This window comes from Pelophylax lessonae (assembly GCF_965119305.1).
Source record: "Pelophylax lessonae genome assembly, chromosome: 9".
Lineage (NCBI taxonomy): Eukaryota > Metazoa > Chordata > Amphibia > Anura > Ranidae > Pelophylax > Pelophylax lessonae.
In genome coordinates, this window is record NC_138776.1 from 25,118,964 (window position 1) to 25,139,365 (window position 20,402).

Genomic DNA, 20,402 nt, shown 5'->3' on the forward strand with positions numbered 1-20,402 from the left:
TTATTGTGGCCATTTTTGCTAGGAGAAAAATTTGTTAGCGGGGTGATCTTTCAGAATTTCAGAAGAAACTTAAAAAAATATTGTCAAAAAAGTTAACTTTTAGTAGCCAACTAAAGCCCCGTACACACGTACTGATTGTCAGCCGAACGATCGGCCGTCTTTTGTCCGGTGCTGTCCTGTTGGCTGAAAACTGCAAAAGACTGCACACGAATTTTGTCGGCCAACAACAGCCGACTGCAGAAGTGATGTCATGTGATGGTTAACTTTCCGTGTGTTTTTTCTTCTCTGAGCATGCCCAGTCTTGCTAATCGGCTGTTTGTCGGCCGAATTCTGTACTGACTGGCGAACAATCGGCCGTTCTGGTGTTGGCCAACAAAAATTTTAATGCCTGCACACCCGATTCTGTTCGGCCGAAAAGTCGCTGTCGGTTGTCGGAAGCATCATACTAACAAGCCGACAATCGGCCGATCGTTCGGCGGCCGAATATTTACGGCTGACAATCGCTACGTGTGTACGAGGCTTTTGGATGTCAATTGTCTCTTAATATCTGATGAAATCTCTTTAATTCTCTGTGCAACAGTGTTATGAGCCAGGCATATGTTGGCAAACTCTTGCTTCTTCTCGGGACAGATATTGTCAACCATTTTCATAATGCATTCTTTGATAAAGTCACCCTCAGCAAAAGATTTGCAATTTTTAGCAATTAACGCTGCCACCTCATAGTTTGCCTTTGTGGCATTTTCAGTTGACTCATGGGCTCTTGTGAAAAATCGCTGTTGCAACGTTAAAGCAGCTTCAAGTTGCTTCAACGTTTCACTGCAGTCACTCCCTGTTAGCTTGTCGTATGTGCTATGTCGCGACTGGTAGTGTCTCTTGACATTAAATTCCTTATAAACAGCCACAGTCTCTTTGGCATATCAGACAAACACAGTGATTCCATATTTCAGTGAAGAAATATTCCACTTTCCACTTGTCCTGGAAGCGGCGGCCCTCACTGTCAACTTTCCTTTTCTTGTTTACAGTCGCCATTTTAAAAATAGACCAGAAGGGGAAGGGATTATGTGAGCGCAGTGTCAGAGGATTTGATCTAAGTGCGTTCGTCCAATACACCAATACACTGCCCAACAAGTATATCTTTGGATATATATATATATATATATATATATATATATATAGATATATATATATATCTATATATATATATATATATATATATATATACAGTAGGGCTGGGCGATTTTGCCTAAAAAAAAAATCTTCGATTTTTAAAGAAAAATTCGAGTTTCGATTCGATTTTCGATTTTTTTTTCAATGTACTTAAAAAATGACTGCATACATCAGATATAGTGTCAAAAGTGCAACTTTATTGCTATTTTAACTCCTCAAGAGTTAAAATGCGTAGAATCCCAAAACAAAAAGTAAACAAGGCTCTGTCATTCAACAATTTCAAGCTTTAACCCAGGTTTAAGCAAAACTAAAGTGCAACAACTTCACAGTAGCTTAAATTTTCTGTTCAAGACAGATAATTACAAATTTTGTAACATATAACATTACACAATTAAAAAAATAAACTCTTCTCAGTGTGAACTGGTGTGAATATAAAAAATGAAACATGCCTGTGGCAAACATATAGCCTGCTCAAAGAGTGAACAAAACAAATGTAAACTAAGTTATCTATAACAACAAAACACGTGCTTGTTAGATCTCTGAAACATTGTGCATGCTCATGCTCAGAGTCATTCTAAACATTTTTTGCAAGAAAGATGAGCCTGTCCATCCACAACCTCTGGCTTAAGGCAGGCCCGGTTGCAGGTAACTATTCCCCCACCCACACTAAATACCCTCTCTGAGGGGGCACTAGTGGCTGGAATAGAAAGATATTTTTTAGCCAGTAAGCTTAGCCTTGGAAAGTTGGGCTGATGCAGCTTCCACCATTCAAGAGGATCTGTGTCAGGCTCTATGTCTGGAATAAGTAAATACGTTGCAAGCTCAGTCTCAATTTTAGCTTTCTCAGATTGTGTGTGTGGCGTGGTGGATGGTGCACTGTTTTTAAAGAAGGCACCCAGAGTCATTTTCTTTTTTGGTGGCAATGGTGGTGGGGTGTTCTTCTCTTGAACAGCTGAGGGACCAGCTTCCTCTGTGGTAGAGTTGCAGAGAGCAGAGATCTCAGACACCGCTCTTTTTTTGACAACTTCCAATTTGCTAGTATCAATGTAGGTTGTACAGAACCTCGGGTCTAAAAGTGTGGCCATGTCCAAAAGTTCCTCTTTCTCCAAATCAGAGTATTTACTTTCAAGGTAACGCATGATGTCAGCTTTGATTGTTTTTGTTAGCTCCAAATCTTCCTCCTCTGGCAGGAGGAGACTTGTTTTAAACAAATGCAGCACTGGTTTGATGCATGACACACTGACATATGATTCCCCTGACAGTGCATCAGTGAAGTCCTGGAGAGGTTTCACTGCTTTGTTGGTGGCTTCTAATACTTCCAAATCTTGCCACGTGGGAACAAGATGACGCGTTTTCTTGTCCGCACCCAGGACACGAGTTATTGCCTTCTCTTGCTCAAGAAAGCGCTCAATCATCTTTTGACGAGACCCCCAACGTGTTGGGGATTCTGAGATCAAAAGATGCTGGGGAAGTCCAAGCTCAGCCTGCAACTCTGTCATGTCTCGCCTTTTTTTCCAGCTGTAGGAGAAGGCTGATACAGCTTTTTTGCAGACCCCTATGGCCCGATCGATCCTTGGATCCTTTACACCATTCTCTGTAATAAATGTGAAAAGATATTTAGTATACAGTTCTGGCTATTTAAATTATGAGCAAACAGTACTTTACAATGTGCAAGTATTGTGCACCTATTTATTCTTACACCAACTCTTACCTATAGCATTGTGGAGTCTGTGGCCAAAACACTGCAAGCTGGGCCAGTTGTTGTCTTTAAGGGCTTTTATGATGTTGGTGCCACTATCTGTTGTCATGCAGACGAGTTGTTCCTCCGAAAGTCCCCAGGAGCTGAGAGCGTCTTTTAAGCCAAGGGCAATTATGTCACCAGTGTGGTTGTCGGGGAAATACGCTGTCTGAAGGCAGATGCTGCGCAGAGTCCAACTAGTGTTGATGTAGTGAACCGTCAGACTCAGATATGGCTGCATCGTCCGGCTGGACCACAGGTCTGTTGTGGCTGAGAAAAACTGCATCTCCTCCATCTCACTGCGGATCTTTTCCCGAGTTGTATTGTATAGGTGAGGCAGCGCAACTTCGGCAAAATACTTGCGACTGGGGACAACGTACCTCGCATCTAATACTTTCATCATGTGATTAAAGCCTCGCTTTTCGACAGAATAAATTGGCAGCATGTCTGTGGCAATATAATACGTGATCGCCTCTGTAATCGTTTTCCATCGCGCTCCGTTCTTATCATAAGGCACACAGTTTGTAAAGCTCTCAGGAAGTGTAGTTTGCTTTTTAGCAGCAATAGTAGCCTTAGTAGGTGTGCTAGAGGAGCTGTTTTCGCTACGGAGCCGGCTGCACTTCTCCCATTCTTCGCAATGTTTATACCTCAGGTGCTGGAAAAGATTTGTTGTACTGCTGCTTCCAGTAGCAACAGCCTTGAAACATATTTTGCAGCAAGGCTTCGTCTGTGTATTGTCTGCTGCATCAAAACCAAACCAGTTCCAAATTACAGAATTACCTGTGCCTTTCTTTGGAAGTAGTTCTTTGCTAGTGCTAGTAGTACTACAGGCTGCCATGTTGTTAATTTTTTGACTGTGTTGTTCTTTTAATAGACTACTAGACATTAGACAGTAAAAGAAGACGCGGGGGCGTCGCGCTGAGCGGGGAGGGAGGAGAGCTCACTGTATTGAGGGAGGACTGAGGAAGGAGAAGCACTGTATATGTGTGTCTGACTGACGGACCACCGCCGCGCCTGGATGTTGTGACGTCAGCTGCGGGCGGTGCGTCTGTACAGGGGCTGCGGCGCTGCGATAGGTACAGTCAGTGACAGTCCAGAGAACGAGTCCACAGTCAGTAACCGGCCACCTTTTTTTGACTTTGAGTTTTTTCAAAAATAGTTTTTTCTGCTTTGTGCAGCCAGCCCCCGCGTAACAACACACACCCTGGGCCTGCCCTTGGCTCCAGTCCAGCCAGCATCTAGTCCACAGGAACATTTATTTTGAAACGTTTTTTTTATTAAATGACCTTTTTTTTCAATTTAGCTTGCAAGTTGCAATACAGAGGCTTTTCTGGCGTCCTAGTAGACCAGGGGCACCTTTGGGCACACAACCTTTATTTTTTAATTTGAAAGGGGTTTAGTTTACCTTTTTTTTTTGTTTAACTCAAGTTTTTTACAATACTAGCCAGCCAGTGCCACCTACTAGCCACCGAACTCCCCACCGCCGCGCCTGGATGTGACGTCAGCTGCGGGGGCGGGCGGTGCGTCTGTACAGGCCGGGGCTGCGGCGCGCTGTGATAGGTACAGACAGTCTCCCCGGCCTGGATGTGACGTCAGCTGCGGGGAGGGCGGTGCGTCTGTACAGGCGGGGGCTGCGGCGCGCTGTGATGATCACAGCGCGCCGCAGCCCCGGCCTGTACAGACGCACCGCCCGCCCCGCAGCTGACGTCACATCCAGGCCGGGGACTGTACCTATCACAGCGCACCGCAGCCCCGGTCTGTACAGACGCACCGCCCGCCCCGAAGCCGACGTCACATCCAGGCGCGGCGGTGGGGAGTTCGGTGGCTAGTAGTGGCTAGTATTGTACAGAAAGTTCGAGTTTGACAGAAAAAAAAAACGTTGCAAGCCAAAAAATCGATAAATCGATTACATCGATTTATCGCCCAGCCCTAATATACAGTATATATATATATATACAGTATATATATCTCCTCTTTGGCTCCGCTCGGGGTAAGGAATCACATCTGTGGCAAGGATGAGCTATTTTTCTGGCCCCCACTTGTAATCTCTCCCCAGGCTCAGATCAGTGCAAGGATGAGCAATTTATATTTATATATATATTAGTTCTGGCCCCCACAGGCTCAGATCAGGGCAAGCATGAGCAATTAATTTTTATATATATATATATATTGTGACAGGAAGTCAGCTAAATCTGGGAATGTAGTCACAGGAAGGAGATACATTTTCCACCTGATTGAGAAGTCCATTAATTAATTTAGGGTGTTGGCTACAGAGCTAGCCAGCAGGAAGTTGAAAGGCCTTCACCTGTTCAGAATGAGGGAGTTAAGGCTCTATAATTTGTTCAGAGAAATTCCTGTTGTTTGCTGCCTCCAGAAGCTGCATCCTGAAGCCATGTGGGCTGGGAGCAGGAGGACAGTCAGCGTGTGCCTCCCGACAGGATGTGTGGGCCTGGGAGAAGACCCCCCGGAGTGATGTGTGCCCGGGACGGTAACCAAGGGTGAATACGTCTCAAAGGTGAGAAGACGAAGTGTTTCTGTGTGAAAGAAACAAAAGGACTGTGTTGCCCTGTGAAACTATTATAAAAGGACTATTGAGTGTCCACTGTAGGACAAGGAAGTCTGCCCGACGGTAGGTTGGAGACAGACACTTAGGCAGGTTCCAGTTGTGAGAAGGTAGCCGCCCACAGAGGCAAGGATTAGTTTTCTGTTTTATTTTATTTTGGATGTTTTGCTGCATACAGCCTGGTGAAGAAAACACCATTTAATAAACCACACTGTTTGTTTGCAAGCACTTGTCGGCTACCTCTCTGGGAAAAAACACCCCCCAAGGGGTCATCCACACCCGCCACCGAGCTAATCCCTCACATATGGTGGAGGTATGCAGTGGGCATAAGCAGAGATCCCTGCAAGGAAGTGCAAATGTTTGATGAACTTTATCTGGTGCATGAGATTGCACAATCTATGTGTGCAGGAGAGAAGATCCTGACAGAAAAAAAAAAAAAAAAAAGTGTTTTAAAGAGACAGCGGTCTCAAAATTATTTGATGAACTTTGTTGTGTCTGGTGCAAGTGACTGCACAAACTGTGTGCGCAGGAAAAGAGATCCCGCAAGAGAGAGAAAAACTACATGTGTTGAAGAGACAGTGGTCTGAAAATTTTTTTGCTGGACTGTGAAAAATTTGTTTGTGGAGTTATTGAAGATGGGGCGTTCAAAACGCCTGAAGAATGCAAAGATAGATGAAATGAGAGACCGGATTCTATGGATGGAGGGGATGTTGCCGTCTGAACCAGCCCCATCCATGCCTAAAGAGAGTCTACTAAAGAGGAAGGTTGTTGTCCCTAGCAACACTGATGAAACTGCTATGGAGACGCAGTGTGCTCAGATGAAAAGTAAGCTCAAAATGGGGGAGATGCTGAAACAGCGGAGCTTTGCAGCTCAACAAAAGGATCACCAAGAGAGCATGGCAGGCCGGAAACAGAGACGCCAGCAGCCAATGGAGGCCATCGGTTTGGAAGAAACCGAGTATGTGTGCAGGGCTGAGTTGGATGCCTTGCAACGGAAAATGGAAGAAAAGGAACAAGCCGTGGAATTGCTTAAAATGGAGCATAGAAACTTGCAGGAAATGAATGAACTACTCAAGTCTCATGTGTCACAGTGGGAAGAATCCACTGCTCTTCTTTTGGTCGAGTTGCAAAAACGCAGAGAGACTATAATGGAGAAAGATACCATCCTCATGGAAAAGGAAAGTGAAATTCAGACTTTGCAGAAGCAAAGTATGGCTGATATGTTGGAGTTGAGTAATCAGCTGGAAAAAAGTCTTCAGTGTTTGGGAGTTACAAAAATAGACCTGCAGGAGTCGCAGGAACAGAATGTCGCTCTGAAAACGACATTGTCTCTCAGCGACAATGAGAAAAGTGAAAGAGAGGCTAAATTACTGAGTACTGTGTATGAGCTCACCACTTTGAGCAATGTGGTAGATGAATTACGTGCAGACTGTGAAAGTTGGAAAGGTGAAGCCCAACGTTTCCAGCAGCAGTTAAAGGAGAAAGAAGCCTGTGTGGCAGAATTACAGTCTCATTCCCAGAAACTAGCCAATGAGGTGAAGGCTCTTATGCAGGGAAAAGGAGATTGTGAACATAAGAGGGAAAAAGTAGAGGCACAGCTTCTGGAATCGCAAGTGAAGGTGTCAGAAGGTGACCGATTGTGTGCTAAGCTGTCAGAGAAGGCAAACCGACTGCAGGTTGAGCTGGACAATGTTACAAATCAGCTTTCTCAAGCAGACAGCAAATCTAGAGAAATTGCGGAAGATTTTTCTATCTTGGAATCGCAGCTGCAAGACACGCAGGAACTCTTACAGGAAGAGAGGTGTAAAAGGCTGAGTTTTAGCACAAAGCTCAAACAAATGGAAGATGAGAAAAATGGCTTCCTGGAACAATTAAAAGAGGAGGCGGAAGCAAAGAAAAACCTATCAGAGCAAGTCGCAACATTGCAAGCTCAGATAGCGGATATGAAAAAACGCATGGAAGAAAGCGTTGGTTCATTAGAGTGTGTTGAAGATGTGAAAAAGAAGTTTGATCAGATGCTTGGTGAGGAGAAAACTGTGTCTGCAAAATATGCAGAAGAACGCGACCGTGCAAAAACGGAGGCGCGTGATAACGAGAGCAAAGCCCTGTTCTTGGCTCGCTCTTTGGAGGAAGCTCTAGAGTGTAATGTTAAACTAGAAAGAGTTAACAAACAGCTGTGTACAGAGATGGAAGATTTGGTCAGCTCCAAGGATGATGTTGTGAAAAGAGTTCAGGAGCTAGAAAAGTCTAAGCGAGCCTTAGAACAGCAAGTAGAAGAGATGAAGATTCCGTTGCAGGAACTGGAAGAGGAATTCCAGGCAACAGAGGATCTGTCCCAAAGAGGGGATAGTGTGCCTGATGCAGTTTTTAAAAGGATCAGTGTTTTGGGGTCTGTCCTGAGTGAGCCTCAGAAATGTGACGACATGTGGCTTGAATCACCCCTTTGGAATAAACCGTTCCTTCAAAAACTTCAAGCATTGGAAAATGTATCATTAGAGCTTCAGCAAACAAAGGAGCTGTGTAAGAAATGTGATGATTTCTCAGTTCAGGCTGAAAACCTAGTGGAGAAAACTAAAGCGGAGAAAACTAAAGCAAGTGATATAAATCTGGGAGGAAAAAGCAAACGCCACCTAGTGGAGAAAACTAAGGCTGTTGGTGAAAACGTGAAGCAAATGAATTTCAAGTGCCTTTCAGAGAATATTTCTAAAATGGAACTGGTGAAAGACGGGTGGCAGAAGTTTGATCGTCATCTTGAGATGCATTCCATGTGGAATTCAGATAGAGAAAAAGAACTAGGTGACCTTGAGCGGTCAAATAGTTCAGCAGAAAGTGCATTGAAGAAACCTGTAAAAGAATGTGTTGCAGTTCCATGCTTCTTCACTGATGCAGAGAGGAGGTCTATAATGGATACCACCCAGATCGCTGGGTTCAACTGTGTTGTTGCCTTTGACCCCTATGTTGGTGGAAGGAAAGTTGATGATGTTCTGGTTGGCTACTTCTGTGAAGAGTTTGGCAAGAAATATAAACTGAATATCAAATCAAATAGTAGGCCTTTACTGCGACTCGCTCAGGAGGGCGAAAAGTTTAAGAAGTTGATGAGTGCAAATGCTTCAGATCTGCCTATGAATATGAAATGTTTGAATGATATTGATATCTCTGGGAAAAGGAACAGGGGTCACTTTGAAGAAATGTGTGACAGCCTGTTGTCTCAATTGGAAAATCCTCTGCACAGCATCTTAGAGCAAGCAAAGCTCAAGAAGGAAGATCATTCCCTTTTACAACAAAAAGTCAATGATTGTGTACAGATGTATGGAGAGGCAACTCAAGTCACAGAGGGATGTCAAGAGTCCCTACTTGGAACAAAGCTTAGTGAAGCAAAGGTTCTCAAAGTTTTGTGGAAAACATTTATGGATTGCAGAGAGAGGCGTCTTAAGAATGTTGAAGACATTAAGACTAGCCCAATTGAGTTGCCTATGGATCACGGTCCTCCATGGTGGATTGGACAGACGGTTATGAGGGACAAGCCGTCTGACATTTATGAGAAAGCTGTCAATGAAGATGACAGAAACGAGAAGGAGCAAAATTATGCCAAAAATGCAGTTGAAGAATGTGTATATGAGATGAGAGACAAACTGTGTGGCATTTATGAGAAATCTGTCAGTGAAGATGACAGAAACAGTTTCATCCGGAAGCTTGAGGATAATAGGAGGCTTATCAGTGAGTCAGCAGTGCCTGACACATGCGTGCCTGGAAATATGTGTCCCAACCCTAGGGTTGAAACAAGAGGGGGGGGTATGTGACAGGAAGTCAGCTAAATCTGGGAATGTAGTCACAGGAAGGAGATACATTTTCCACCTGATTGAGAAGTCCATTAATTAATTTAGGGTGTTGGCTACAGAGCTAGCCAGCAGGAAGTTGAAAGGCCTTCACCTGTTCAGAATGAGGGAGTTAAGGCTCTATAATTTGTTCAGAGAAATTCCTGTTGTTTGCTGCCTCCAGAAGCTGCATCCTGAAGCCATGTGGGCTGGGAGCAGGAGGACAGTCAGCGTGTGCCTCCCGACAGGATGTGTGGGCCTGGGAGAAGACCCCCCGGAGTGATGTGTGCCCGGGACGGTAACCAAGGGTGAATACGTCTCAAAGGTGAGAAGACGAAGTGTTTCTGTGTGAAAGAAACAAAAGGACTGTGTTGCCCTGTGAAACTATTATAAAAGGACTATTGAGTGTCCACTGTAGGACAAGGAAGTCTGCCCGACGGTAGGTTGGAGACAGACACTTAGGCAGGTTCCAGTTGTGAGAAGGTAGCCGCCCACAGAGGCAAGGATTTATTTTCTGTTTTATTTTATTTTGGATGTTTTGCTGCATACAGCCTGGTGAAGAAAACACCATTTAATAAACCACACTGTTTGTTTGCAAGCACTTGTCGGCTACCTCTCTGGGAAAAAACACCCCCCAAGGGGTCATCCACACCCGCCACCGAGCTAATCCCTCACAATATATATATATATATATATATATATATATATATATATTCTTTCTTGTCTCCACAGGCTCAGATCAGGGCAAGGGTGAGTTCGTTTTTGTTATATTAGTAATTTAGATACAGTAATTCTATGTGTAAGGGAACTTCTCTTTACCTCTCCTCAAAGTAGGGATCACACAGCCGGCTGGGACACAGACAGCGCGCAGTGCTGCAGCCAATCACCTCCGACAATCAGCGCCGCCAATCACAGACACTCTCTCAGACACCAAGAGCTCTGCAGCTGCCTTAGGGAAATGACAAGGCGTCTGCTATTGGCGCCGCGTGTCAGCGATGTTTGGAACACGCCCACAGCCTGGGTGTCTGTCTAATCGTGAGTATTAGACAACAACATCTCGCGCTCGTCCTTGCCTGGGGGGCCACAAGGGTGCCAAATTGCCAACAGGAATGGGGGCCGTATAGAACCGGACCGCGGGCCGCAACTGGCCCACAGGCCGGACTTTGGACATGTCTGGCTTATAGATATATCTGTACAAACCTAATAAATATTACAGTATATCAAGGCCACTGTTAGAAATCATGGTGTCCCATACAGTCTACCTTTCAAGGCCCCCTTTGACCTTTCCTTGACCCCACCCCTGCCCCCCGGACATTGAATATGTAATAGCATGAGCGATAAAAGGTCCTCTTTATGAAGAGATCTGGGGTCTAGTAGACCCCATATCTCACTTCTAGCCTCCAAAGCATTTGATCAAACTGAGATTGCTGCTCCTACAGAGCTTTAGAAAGCCCTGTTTTTTATTTTGCAGAAATTAACTGTAAATGTGCCTGGGCCCCCCTGTTGAGCTGATAGGGCCAACCCGGTAGAACAGGACTGGCTGTTCTGCCTTATCAGTGGCCTGGCAGTATATACACACGGTTTTACTGGTAGAGTGGATGGCAGACATTCTGAATAGTGTTGAGCGAACACGGACTGTATTATTCGTGTTCGTACCGAATAATTGGATTTTTTGTACCCGAACACGGACACGGACACTTTACTGTATGTTCGGGTAAAAATCCGTGTTCGGTCGTTTTATTTCCGGGTTTTGCATGCTTTGGCGCTCTTTTCATGGCGGGCTTTCAACAGCCAATCAACAATCGTTTAACTGGTGTGCCTTAAGCCATCCCAGCCATGCCTGCAAATGTCTCAGTAGCTGTGATTGGCCGTCTGAAGCATGTGACCAAGTCTTTATAAGTTCGAGGCAGCCGCAGCGGCGTCATTATGCTGCTTAGATTCAGGGACAGAGCACACATCAACGTGCTGGCTGCTGATTAGGGAAAGATAGGCAGGAAAAAACCATTTGTGTCCGGATAGAATTGAGGGACAGGTCGGAGTGTTTAGGCAGGGCGAGTTGTAGGCATTTTAGGGATAGAGTCTGCTGAATTATAGGGTCAGTGTCTTCTACAAACTACAATCGATATTGCTGTGTGGGGGGTGGGGTCTGCACTCAATCCTGATCTACGATCTCTTCTCAATCCTGTTAGGGACAGAGTCTGCTGAATTTTAGGGAAACTGTGTTCTACAAACTACAATCGATATTGCTGTGTGGTGTGGGATTGGAGATAGGCAGGTGTCAGTGATCCACATCCATTTTTCTGTGTGTGAGCTGCAGTGAACACAATCTTTTTGGGCTGCAGTGAACACAATCTTTTTGGGGTGCAGTGAACACAATCTTTTTGGGCTGCAGTGAACACAATCTTTTTGGGCTGCAGTGAACACAATCTTTTTGGGGTGCAGTGAACAAAATCTTTTTGGGGTGCAGTGAACACAATCCTTTTTGGTGTGCAGTGAACACAATCTTTGTGGGGTGCAGTGAACAAAATCCTTTGTGGGGTGCAGTGAACACAATCTTTTTGGGGTGCAGTGAACAAAATCCTTTTTGGGGTGCAGTGAACAACATCCTTTTTGGGGTGCAGTGAACACAATCTTTTTGGGGTGCAGTGAACAAAATCCTTTGTGGGGTGCAGTGAACACAATCTTTTTGGGGTGCAGTGAACACAATCTTTTTGGGGTGGAGTGAACAACATCCTTTTTGGGGTGCAGTGAACAAAATCCTTTTTGGGGTGCAGTGAACAAAATCATTTTTGGGGTGCAGTGAACACAATCTTTTTGGGGTGCAGTGAACACAATCTTTGTGGGGTGCAGTGAACACAATCTTTTTGGGGTGGAGTGAACAACATCCTTTTTGGGGTGCAGTGAACAACATCCTTTTTGGGGTGCAGTGAACACAATCTTTTTGGGGTGCAGTGAACACAATCTTTGTGGGGTACAGTGAACAGAATCTTTGTGGGGTGCAGTGAACACAATCTTTGGGGGGTACAGTGAACACAATCTTTGTGAGGTGCAGTGAACACAATCTTTGTGGGGTGCAGTGAACACAATCATTGTGGGGTGCAGTGAACTCAATCTTTGTGGGGTACAGTGAACACAATCTCATACTTCTGAAGGTTTGAGGGTGCTGCCTGTTCCATACTCCCCCTACTCCTCATCTAGCCTTTTAGGGGTACAAACAATAGTAATTGGGGCCTAGTGTGGTTGTGTACGTGTGATATACATACACTTTTTTGGGATCATATTTTCTATTCCGCTATTTAATCAAAAACCTTTGGGGATCAGTTAAATTGGGGGATAGTCTGTGTTGGTACGTGTGAGAGAGATCCACCTTTCCAAGTTGTTGGGGTTCATCTCATACTTCTGAAGGTTTGAGGGTGCTGCCTGTTCCATACTCCCCCTACTCCTAGCCTTTTAGGGGTACAAACAATAGTAATTGGGGCCTAGTGTGGTTGTGTACGTGTGATATACATACACTTTTTTGGGATCATATTTTCTATTCCGCTATTTAATCAAAAACCTTTGGGGATCAGTTAAATTGGGGGATAGTCTGTGTTGGTACGTGTGAGAGAGATCCACCTTTCCAAGTTGTTGGGGTTCATCTCATACTTCTGAAGGTTTGAGGGTGCTGCCTGTTCCATACTCCCCCTACTCCTAGCCTTTTAGGGGTACAAACAATAGTAATTGGGGCCTAGTGTGGTTGTGTACGTGTGATATACATACACTTTTTTGGGATCATATTTTCTATTCCGCTATTTAATCAAAAACCTTTGGGGATCAGTTAAATTGGGGGATAGTCTGTGTTGGTACGTGTGAGAGAGATCCACCTTTCCAAGTTGTTGGGGTTCATCTCATACTTCTGAAGGTTTGAGGGTGCTGCCTGTTCCATACTCCCCCTACTCCTAGCCTTTTAGGGGTACAAACAATAGTAATTGGGGCCTAGTGTGGTTGTGTACGTGTGATATACATACACTTTTTTGGGATCATATTTTCTATTCCGCTATTTAATCAAAAACCTTTGGGGATCAGTTAAATTGGGGGATAGTCTGTGTTGGTACGTGTGAGAGAGATCCACCTTTCCAAGTTGTTGGGGTTCATCTCATACTTCTGAAGGTTTGAGGGTGCTGCCTGTTCCATACTCCCCCTACTCCTAGCCTTTTAGGGGTACAAACAATAGTAATTGGGGCCTAGTGTGGTTGTGTACGTGTGATATACATACACTTTTTTGGGATCATATTTTCTATTCCGCTATTTAATCAAAAACCTTTGGGGATCAGTTAAATTGGGGGATAGTCTGTGTTGGTACGTGTGAGAGAGATCCACCTTTCCAAGTTGTTGGGGTTCATCTCATACTTCTGAAGGTTTGAGGGTGCTGCCTGTTCCATACTCCCCCTACTCCTAGCCTTTTAGGGGTACAAACAATAGTAATTGGGGCCTAGTGTGGTTGTGTACGTGTGATATACATACACTTTTTTGGGATCATATTTTCTATTCCGCTATTTAATCAAAAACCTTTGGGGATCAGTTAAATTGGGGGATAGTCTGTGTTGGTACGTGTGAGAGAGATCCACCTTTCCAAGTTGTTGGGGTTCATCTCATACTTCTGAAGGTTTGAGGGTGCTGCCTGTTCCATACTCCCCCTACTCCTAGCCTTTTAGGGGTACAAACAATAGTAATTGGGGCCTAGTGTGGTTGTGTACGTGTGATATACATACACTTTTTTGGGATCATATTTTCTATTCCGCTATTTAATCAAAAACCTTTGGGGATCAGTTAAATTGGGGGATAGTCTGTGTTGGTACGTGTGAGAGAGATCCACCTTTCCAAGTTGTTGGGGTTCATCTCATACTTCTGAAGGTTTGAGGGTGCTGCCTGTTCCATACTCCCCCTACTCCTAGCCTTTTAGGGGTACAAACAATAGTAATTGGGGCCTAGTGTGGTTGTGTACGTGTGATATACATACACTTTTTTGGGATCATATTTTCTATTCCGCTATTTAATCAAAAACCTTTGGGGATCAGTTAAATTGGGGGATAGTCTGTGTTGGTACGTGTGAGAGAGATCCACCTTTCCAAGTTGTTGGGGTTCATCTCATACTTCTGAAGGTTTGAGGGTGCTGCCTGTTCCATACTCCCCCTACTCCTAGCCTTTTAGGGGTACAAACAATAGTAATTGGGGCCTAGTGTGGTTGTGTACGTGTGATATACATACACTTTTTTGGGATCATATTTTCTATTCCGCTATTTAATCAAAAACCTTTGGGGATCAGTTAAATTGGGGGATAGTCTGTGTTGGTACGTGTGAGAGAGATCCACCTTTCCAAGTTGTTGGGGTTCATCTCATACTTCTGAAGGTTTGAGGGTGCTGCCTGTTCCATACTCCCCCTACTCCTAGCCTTTTAGGGGTACAAACAATAGTAATTGGGGCCTAGTGTGGTTGTGTACGTGTGATATACATACACTTTTTTGGGATCATATTTTCTATTCCGCTATTTAATCAAAAACCTTTGGGGATCAGTTAAATTGGGGGATAGTCTGTGTTGGTACGTGTGAGAGAGATCCACCTTTCCAAGTTGTTGGGGTTCATCTCATACTTCTGAAGGTTTGAGGGTGCTGCCTGTTCCATACTCCCCCTACTCCTAGCCTTTTAGGGGTACAAACAATAGTAATTGGGGCCTAGTGTGGTTGTGTACGTGTGATATACATACACTTTTTTGGGATCATATTTTCTATTCCGCTATTTAATCAAAAACCTTTGGGGATCAGTTAAATTGGGGGATAGTCTGTGTTGGTACGTGTGAGAGAGATCCACCTTTCCAAGTTGTTGGGGTTCATCTCATACTTCTGAAGGTTTGAGGGTGCTGCCTGTTCCATACTCCCCCTACTCCTAGCCTTTTAGGGGTACAAACAATAGTAATTGGGGCCTAGTGTGGTTGTGTACGTGTGATATACATACACTTTTTTGGGATCATATTTTCTATTCCGCTATTTAATCAAAAACCTTTGGGGATCAGTTAAATTGGGGGATAGTCTGTGTTGGTACGTGTGAGAGAGATCCACCTTTCCAAGTTGTTGGGGTTCATCTCATACTTCTGAAGGTTTGAGGGTGCTGCCTGTTCCATACTCCCCCTACTCCTAGCCTTTTAGGGGTACAAACAATAGTAATTGGGGCCTAGTGTGGTTGTGTACGTGTGATATACATACACTTTTTTGGGATCATATTTTCTATTCCGCTATTTAATCAAAAACCTTTGGGGATCAGTTAAATTGGGGGATAGTCTGTGTTGGTACGTGTGAGAGAGATCCACCTTTCCAAGTTGTTGGGGTTCATCTCATACTTCTGAAGGTTTGAGGGTGCTGCCTGTTCCATACTCCCCCTACTCCTAGCCTTTTAGGGGTACAAACAATAGTAATTGGGGCCTAGTGTGGTTGTGTACGTGTGATATACATACACTTTTTTGGGATCATATTTTCTATTCCGCTATTTAATCAAAAACCTTTGGGGATCAGTTAAATTGGGGGATAGTCTGTGTTGGTACGTGTGAGAGAGATCCACCTTTCCAAGTTGTTGGGGTTCATCTCATACTTCTGAAGGTTTGAGGGTGCTGCCTGTTCCATACTCCCCCTACTCCTAGCCTTTTAGGGGTACAAACAATAGTAATTGGGGCCTAGTGTGGTTGTGTACGTGTGATATACATACACTTTTTTGGGATCATATTTTCTATTCCGCTATTTAATCAAAAACCTTTGGGGATCAGTTAAATTGGGGGATAGTCTGTGTTGGTACGTGTGAGAGAGATCCACCTTTCCAAGTTGTTGGGGTTCATCTCATACTTCTGAAGGTTTGAGGGTGCTGCCTGTTCCATACTCCCCCTACTCCTAGCCTTTTAGGGGTACAAACAATAGTAATTGGGGCCTAGTGTGGTTGTGTACGTGTGATATACATACACTTTTTTGGGATCATATTTTCTATTCCGCTATTTAATCAAAAACCTTTGGGGATCAGTTAAATTGGGGGATAGTCTGTGTTGGTACGTGTGAGAGAGATCCACCTTTCCAAGTTGTTGGGGTTCATCTCATACTTCTGAAGGTTTGAGGGTGCTGCCTGTTCCATACTCCCCCTACTCCTAGCCTTTTAGGGGTACAAACAATAGTAATTGGGGCCTAGTGTGGTTGTGTACGTGTGATATACATACACTTTTTTGGGATCATATTTTCTATTCCGCTATTTAATCAAATACCTTTGGGGATCAGTTAAATTGGGGGATAGTCTGTGTTGGTACGTGTGAGAGAGATCCACCTTTCCAAGTTGTTGGGGTTCATCTCATACTTCTGAAGGTTTGAGGGTGCTGCCTGTTCCATACTCCCCCTACTCCTAGCCTTTTAGGGGTACAAACAATAGTAATTGGGGCCTAGTGTGGTTGTGTACGTGTGATATACATACACTTTTTTGGGATCATATTTTCTATTCCGCTATTTAATCAAAAACCTTTGGGGATCAGTTAAATTGGGGGATAGTCTGTGTTGGTACGTGTGAGAGAGATCCACCTTTCCAAGTTGTTGGGGTTCATCTCATACTTCTGAAGGTTTGAGGGTGCTGCCTGTTCCATACTCCCCCTACTCCTAGCCTTTTAGGGGTACAAACAATAGTAATTGGGGCCTAGTGTGGTTGTGTACGTGTGATATACATACACTTTTTTTGGATCATATTTTCTATTCCGCTATTCAATAAAAACCTTTGAGGATCAATTGAATTGCGGGATAGTCTGTGTCGGTACGTGTGAGAGAGATCCACCTTTCCAAGTTGTTGGGGTTCATCTCATACTTCTGAAGGTTTGAGGGTGCTGCCTGTTCCATACTCCCCCTACTCCTCATCTAGCCTTTTAGGGGTACAAACAATAGTAATTGGGGCCTAGTGTGGTTGTGTACGTGTGATATACATACACTTTTTTTGGATCATATTTTCTATTCCGCTATTCAATAAAAACCTTTCTAGGGCAAGATCTTAAATTACAGAAATATGAGGAGACCGTCAAATAAGGGCCGTGGCCTGGGTCGTGGTGCTGCTGGTAGAGCTCCTGTTGCAAGGAGAGGACATGGTCGATCTGTGCCAGCTACACGCACAAGTGAAACACCTTCCTCAAGTGTGAGTAGGCGACAGAACCTGCATCAGTATTTGGTAGGGCATCAAACGCCCCTAGAAGTGATGAGGCCAGAACAAGTTGAGGCGATAGTAGATTGGTTTGCTGCTGACAGTGCCTCCAGTTCCTTCACATTGTCTCCCACCCAGTCTACTGCAGAAAGGTCAGAGTTGGCACCTGCAGCCAATGTCCAACCGTCTTTCACCTCACCCCCTTGCAAATCAGGCCAGCAGTCTGAGCCCCAAGCCATACAGCAGTCTCTTATTCTTTTTGAGGACTCTGTCAGCAGGGTTTCCCAGGGCCATCCACCTAGCCCTGCCCCAGAAATGGAAGAGATTGAGTGCAGCGATGCCCAACCACTTATTTCTCAAGATGAGTACATGCAAGGATCATCGCAGCACGTCTCCGATGATGACGAAACGCAGGTGCCAACTGCTGCGGCGTTCAGCATTGTGGAGACCGACAAGGAGGGCAGGGGTGAAGACTGGGTGGAAGATGATGTGGAGGACGATGAGGTCCTCGACCCCACATGGAATGAACCTCATGCAGGTGACCTGAGTAGTTTGGAGGAAGAGGCGGTGGTCGCACAGAGCCACCAGCACAGCAGAAGAGGGAGCAGGGTGCAGAAGCGGAGCGGCCGTGCCCTAGACACTACGCCCGCTACTGCCCAACGCAGCAAGGGAACGAGCGCACCAAAATCAGCTCAAAGGAGTTCTCTAGCGTGGAAGTTCTTTAGAAAATGTGCTGATGACAGGACACGAGTGGTTTGCACCCTGTGCAATCAGAGCTTGAAGCGAGGCATGAACCTTCTCAACCTGAGCACAACCTGCATGATCAGGCATCTAAGTGCAAAGCACGAGCTGCAGTGGAGTACACACCTTCAAAACCAAGAAACGTCTCTGGCTCATCCTGCTTCCTCTTCTGCTGCAGTCTCGGCCGCTCCAGCCACATCTGTAGTGATACCGGCACCTGCCACCCCGCAAACAGACGATCTGTCAGCAACACCACCACCTGGGTCACCAACAACCATCTCCACAATGTCCCGTGGAAGCGTTCAGCTTTCCATCTCCCAAACACTTGAGAGGAAGAGGAAGTACCCCCCTACCCACCCGCGATCCCTGGCCCTGAATGCCAGCATTTCAAAATTATTGGCCTTTGAAATGCTGTCATTCCGTCTGGTGGAGACGCACAGTTTTAAAAACCTTATGTCGGTGGCTGTCCCACAGTACGTCGTGCCCAGCCGCCACTACTTTTCCAGGCAAGCCATCCCTTACCTGCACAACCAAGTGGGGGAAAATATCAGGTGTGCACTGCGCAACGCCATCTGTGCCAAGGTCCACCTAACTACGGATACGTGGACCAGTAAGCACGGTCAGGGGCGTTATATCTCCCTAACGGCACACTGGGTAAATGCAGTGGCGGATGGGCCTGAGGCGGATAGCAATTTGGCGCATGTCCTTCCACCACCGAGGATTGCAGGGCGCTTCAGTTTGCCTCCTGTTCGTAACTCCTCCTACTCCGCTTCCTCATCCTCTACCGCCTCCTCATCCGGACAGCGTAACACCTTCACCACCAACTTCAGCACGGCCAGGGGTAAACGACAGCAGGCAGTTTTACAACTTGCCTGTTTGGGGGACAAACCACACACCGCGCAGGAGTTGTGGAGGAGCATGGAACAGCAGACAAATGAGGGGTTGCTGCCAGCGAGCCTCAAGCCCGGCCTGGTGGTGTGTGATAACGGGCGAAATCTCATAGCAGCTCTGGGCCTAGCCGGTTTGACGCACATCCCTTGCCTGGCGCATGTGCTGAATTTGGTGGTGCAGAGGTTCCTTAAAAACTACCCCGATATGTCAGAGCTGCTGCAGAAAGTGCGGGCCGTTTGTGCGCACTTTCGGCGTTCTCACCCTGCTGCTGCTCGCCTGGCAGCGCTGCAGCGTAACTTCGGCCTTCCCGCTCACCGCCTCATATGTGACGTGCCCACAAGGTGGAACTCCACCTTGCACATGCTGGAAAGACTGTGCGAGCAGCAGCAGGCCATAGTGGAGTTTCAGCTGCAGCACGCACGCGTGAGTCGCTCTGCGGAACAGCACCACTTCACCACCAATAACTGGGCCTCCATGCGAGACCTGTGTGCCTTGTTGCGCTGTTTTGAGTACTCCACCAACATGGCCAGTGGCAATGACGCCGTTCTCAGCTTAACTATCCCACTTCTATGCCTCCTTGAAAAAACAATTCGGGCGATGATGGAAGAGGATGTGGCACAGGATGAGGAGGAGGAGGAGGATGAAGAGGTAACATTTCCAAGGCTTTCAGGGCAGTCATTCGCAAGGGGCTCCGAGGGTGGGTTCCTGCACACGCAAACGCCAGGGACGCAATTGTCCAGCAGGGGCACAGTTCTGGAGGATGAGGAGGATGAGGAGGAGGAGGAGCTGGAGGAGGAGATGGAACCATGTTCACAGCAGGGTGGCACCCAGGCCAGCTCATGGCCATCACTGGTGCGTGGCTGGGGGGATACAGAGGACACGGACGATACACCTCCCACAGAGGACAGCCTTTCGTCGCCTCTGGGCAGCCTGGCACACATGAGCGATTACATGCTGCAGTGTCTCCACAACGACCGCCGAGTTGCCCACATTCTAACTTGTGCTGATTACTGGGTGGCCACGCTGCTGGATCCCCGTTACAAAGACAACGTACCGTCCTTAATTCACTCACTGGAGCGCGATCGCAAGATGCGCGAGTACAAGCGCACGCTGGTAGACGCCATGCTGCTGGCATTCCCATCTGACAGCGGGGCCACAGTGGAAGCACAAGGCAGAGGAGGAGGAGGAGGAGGTCGCCAACGCAACCAGGGCACCGCCAGCACCTCAGAAGGCAGGGTTAGCATGGCCGAAATGTGGAAAAGCTTTGTCAGCACGCCACAACAAACAGCAGCACCAGCAG

General features: G+C 46.0%; 1 protein-coding gene across 1 annotated transcript; it reads right to left on the reverse strand.

The window, feature by feature from the left end:
• Positions 1–503: 503 nt before the first annotated feature.
• On the reverse strand, positions 504–3,743 carry LOC309564172 (E3 SUMO-protein ligase ZBED1-like; the record flags this gene model as incomplete). The annotated part of the gene is made up of 3 exons (XM_082268799.1): positions 504–887; positions 1,842–2,761; positions 2,879–3,743. 3 exons carry the CDS (start codon positions 3,741–3,743, stop codon positions 504–506), a joined length of 2,169 nt encoding a protein of 722 aa, XP_082124925.1.
• Positions 3,744–20,402: the final 16,659 nt, after the last annotated feature.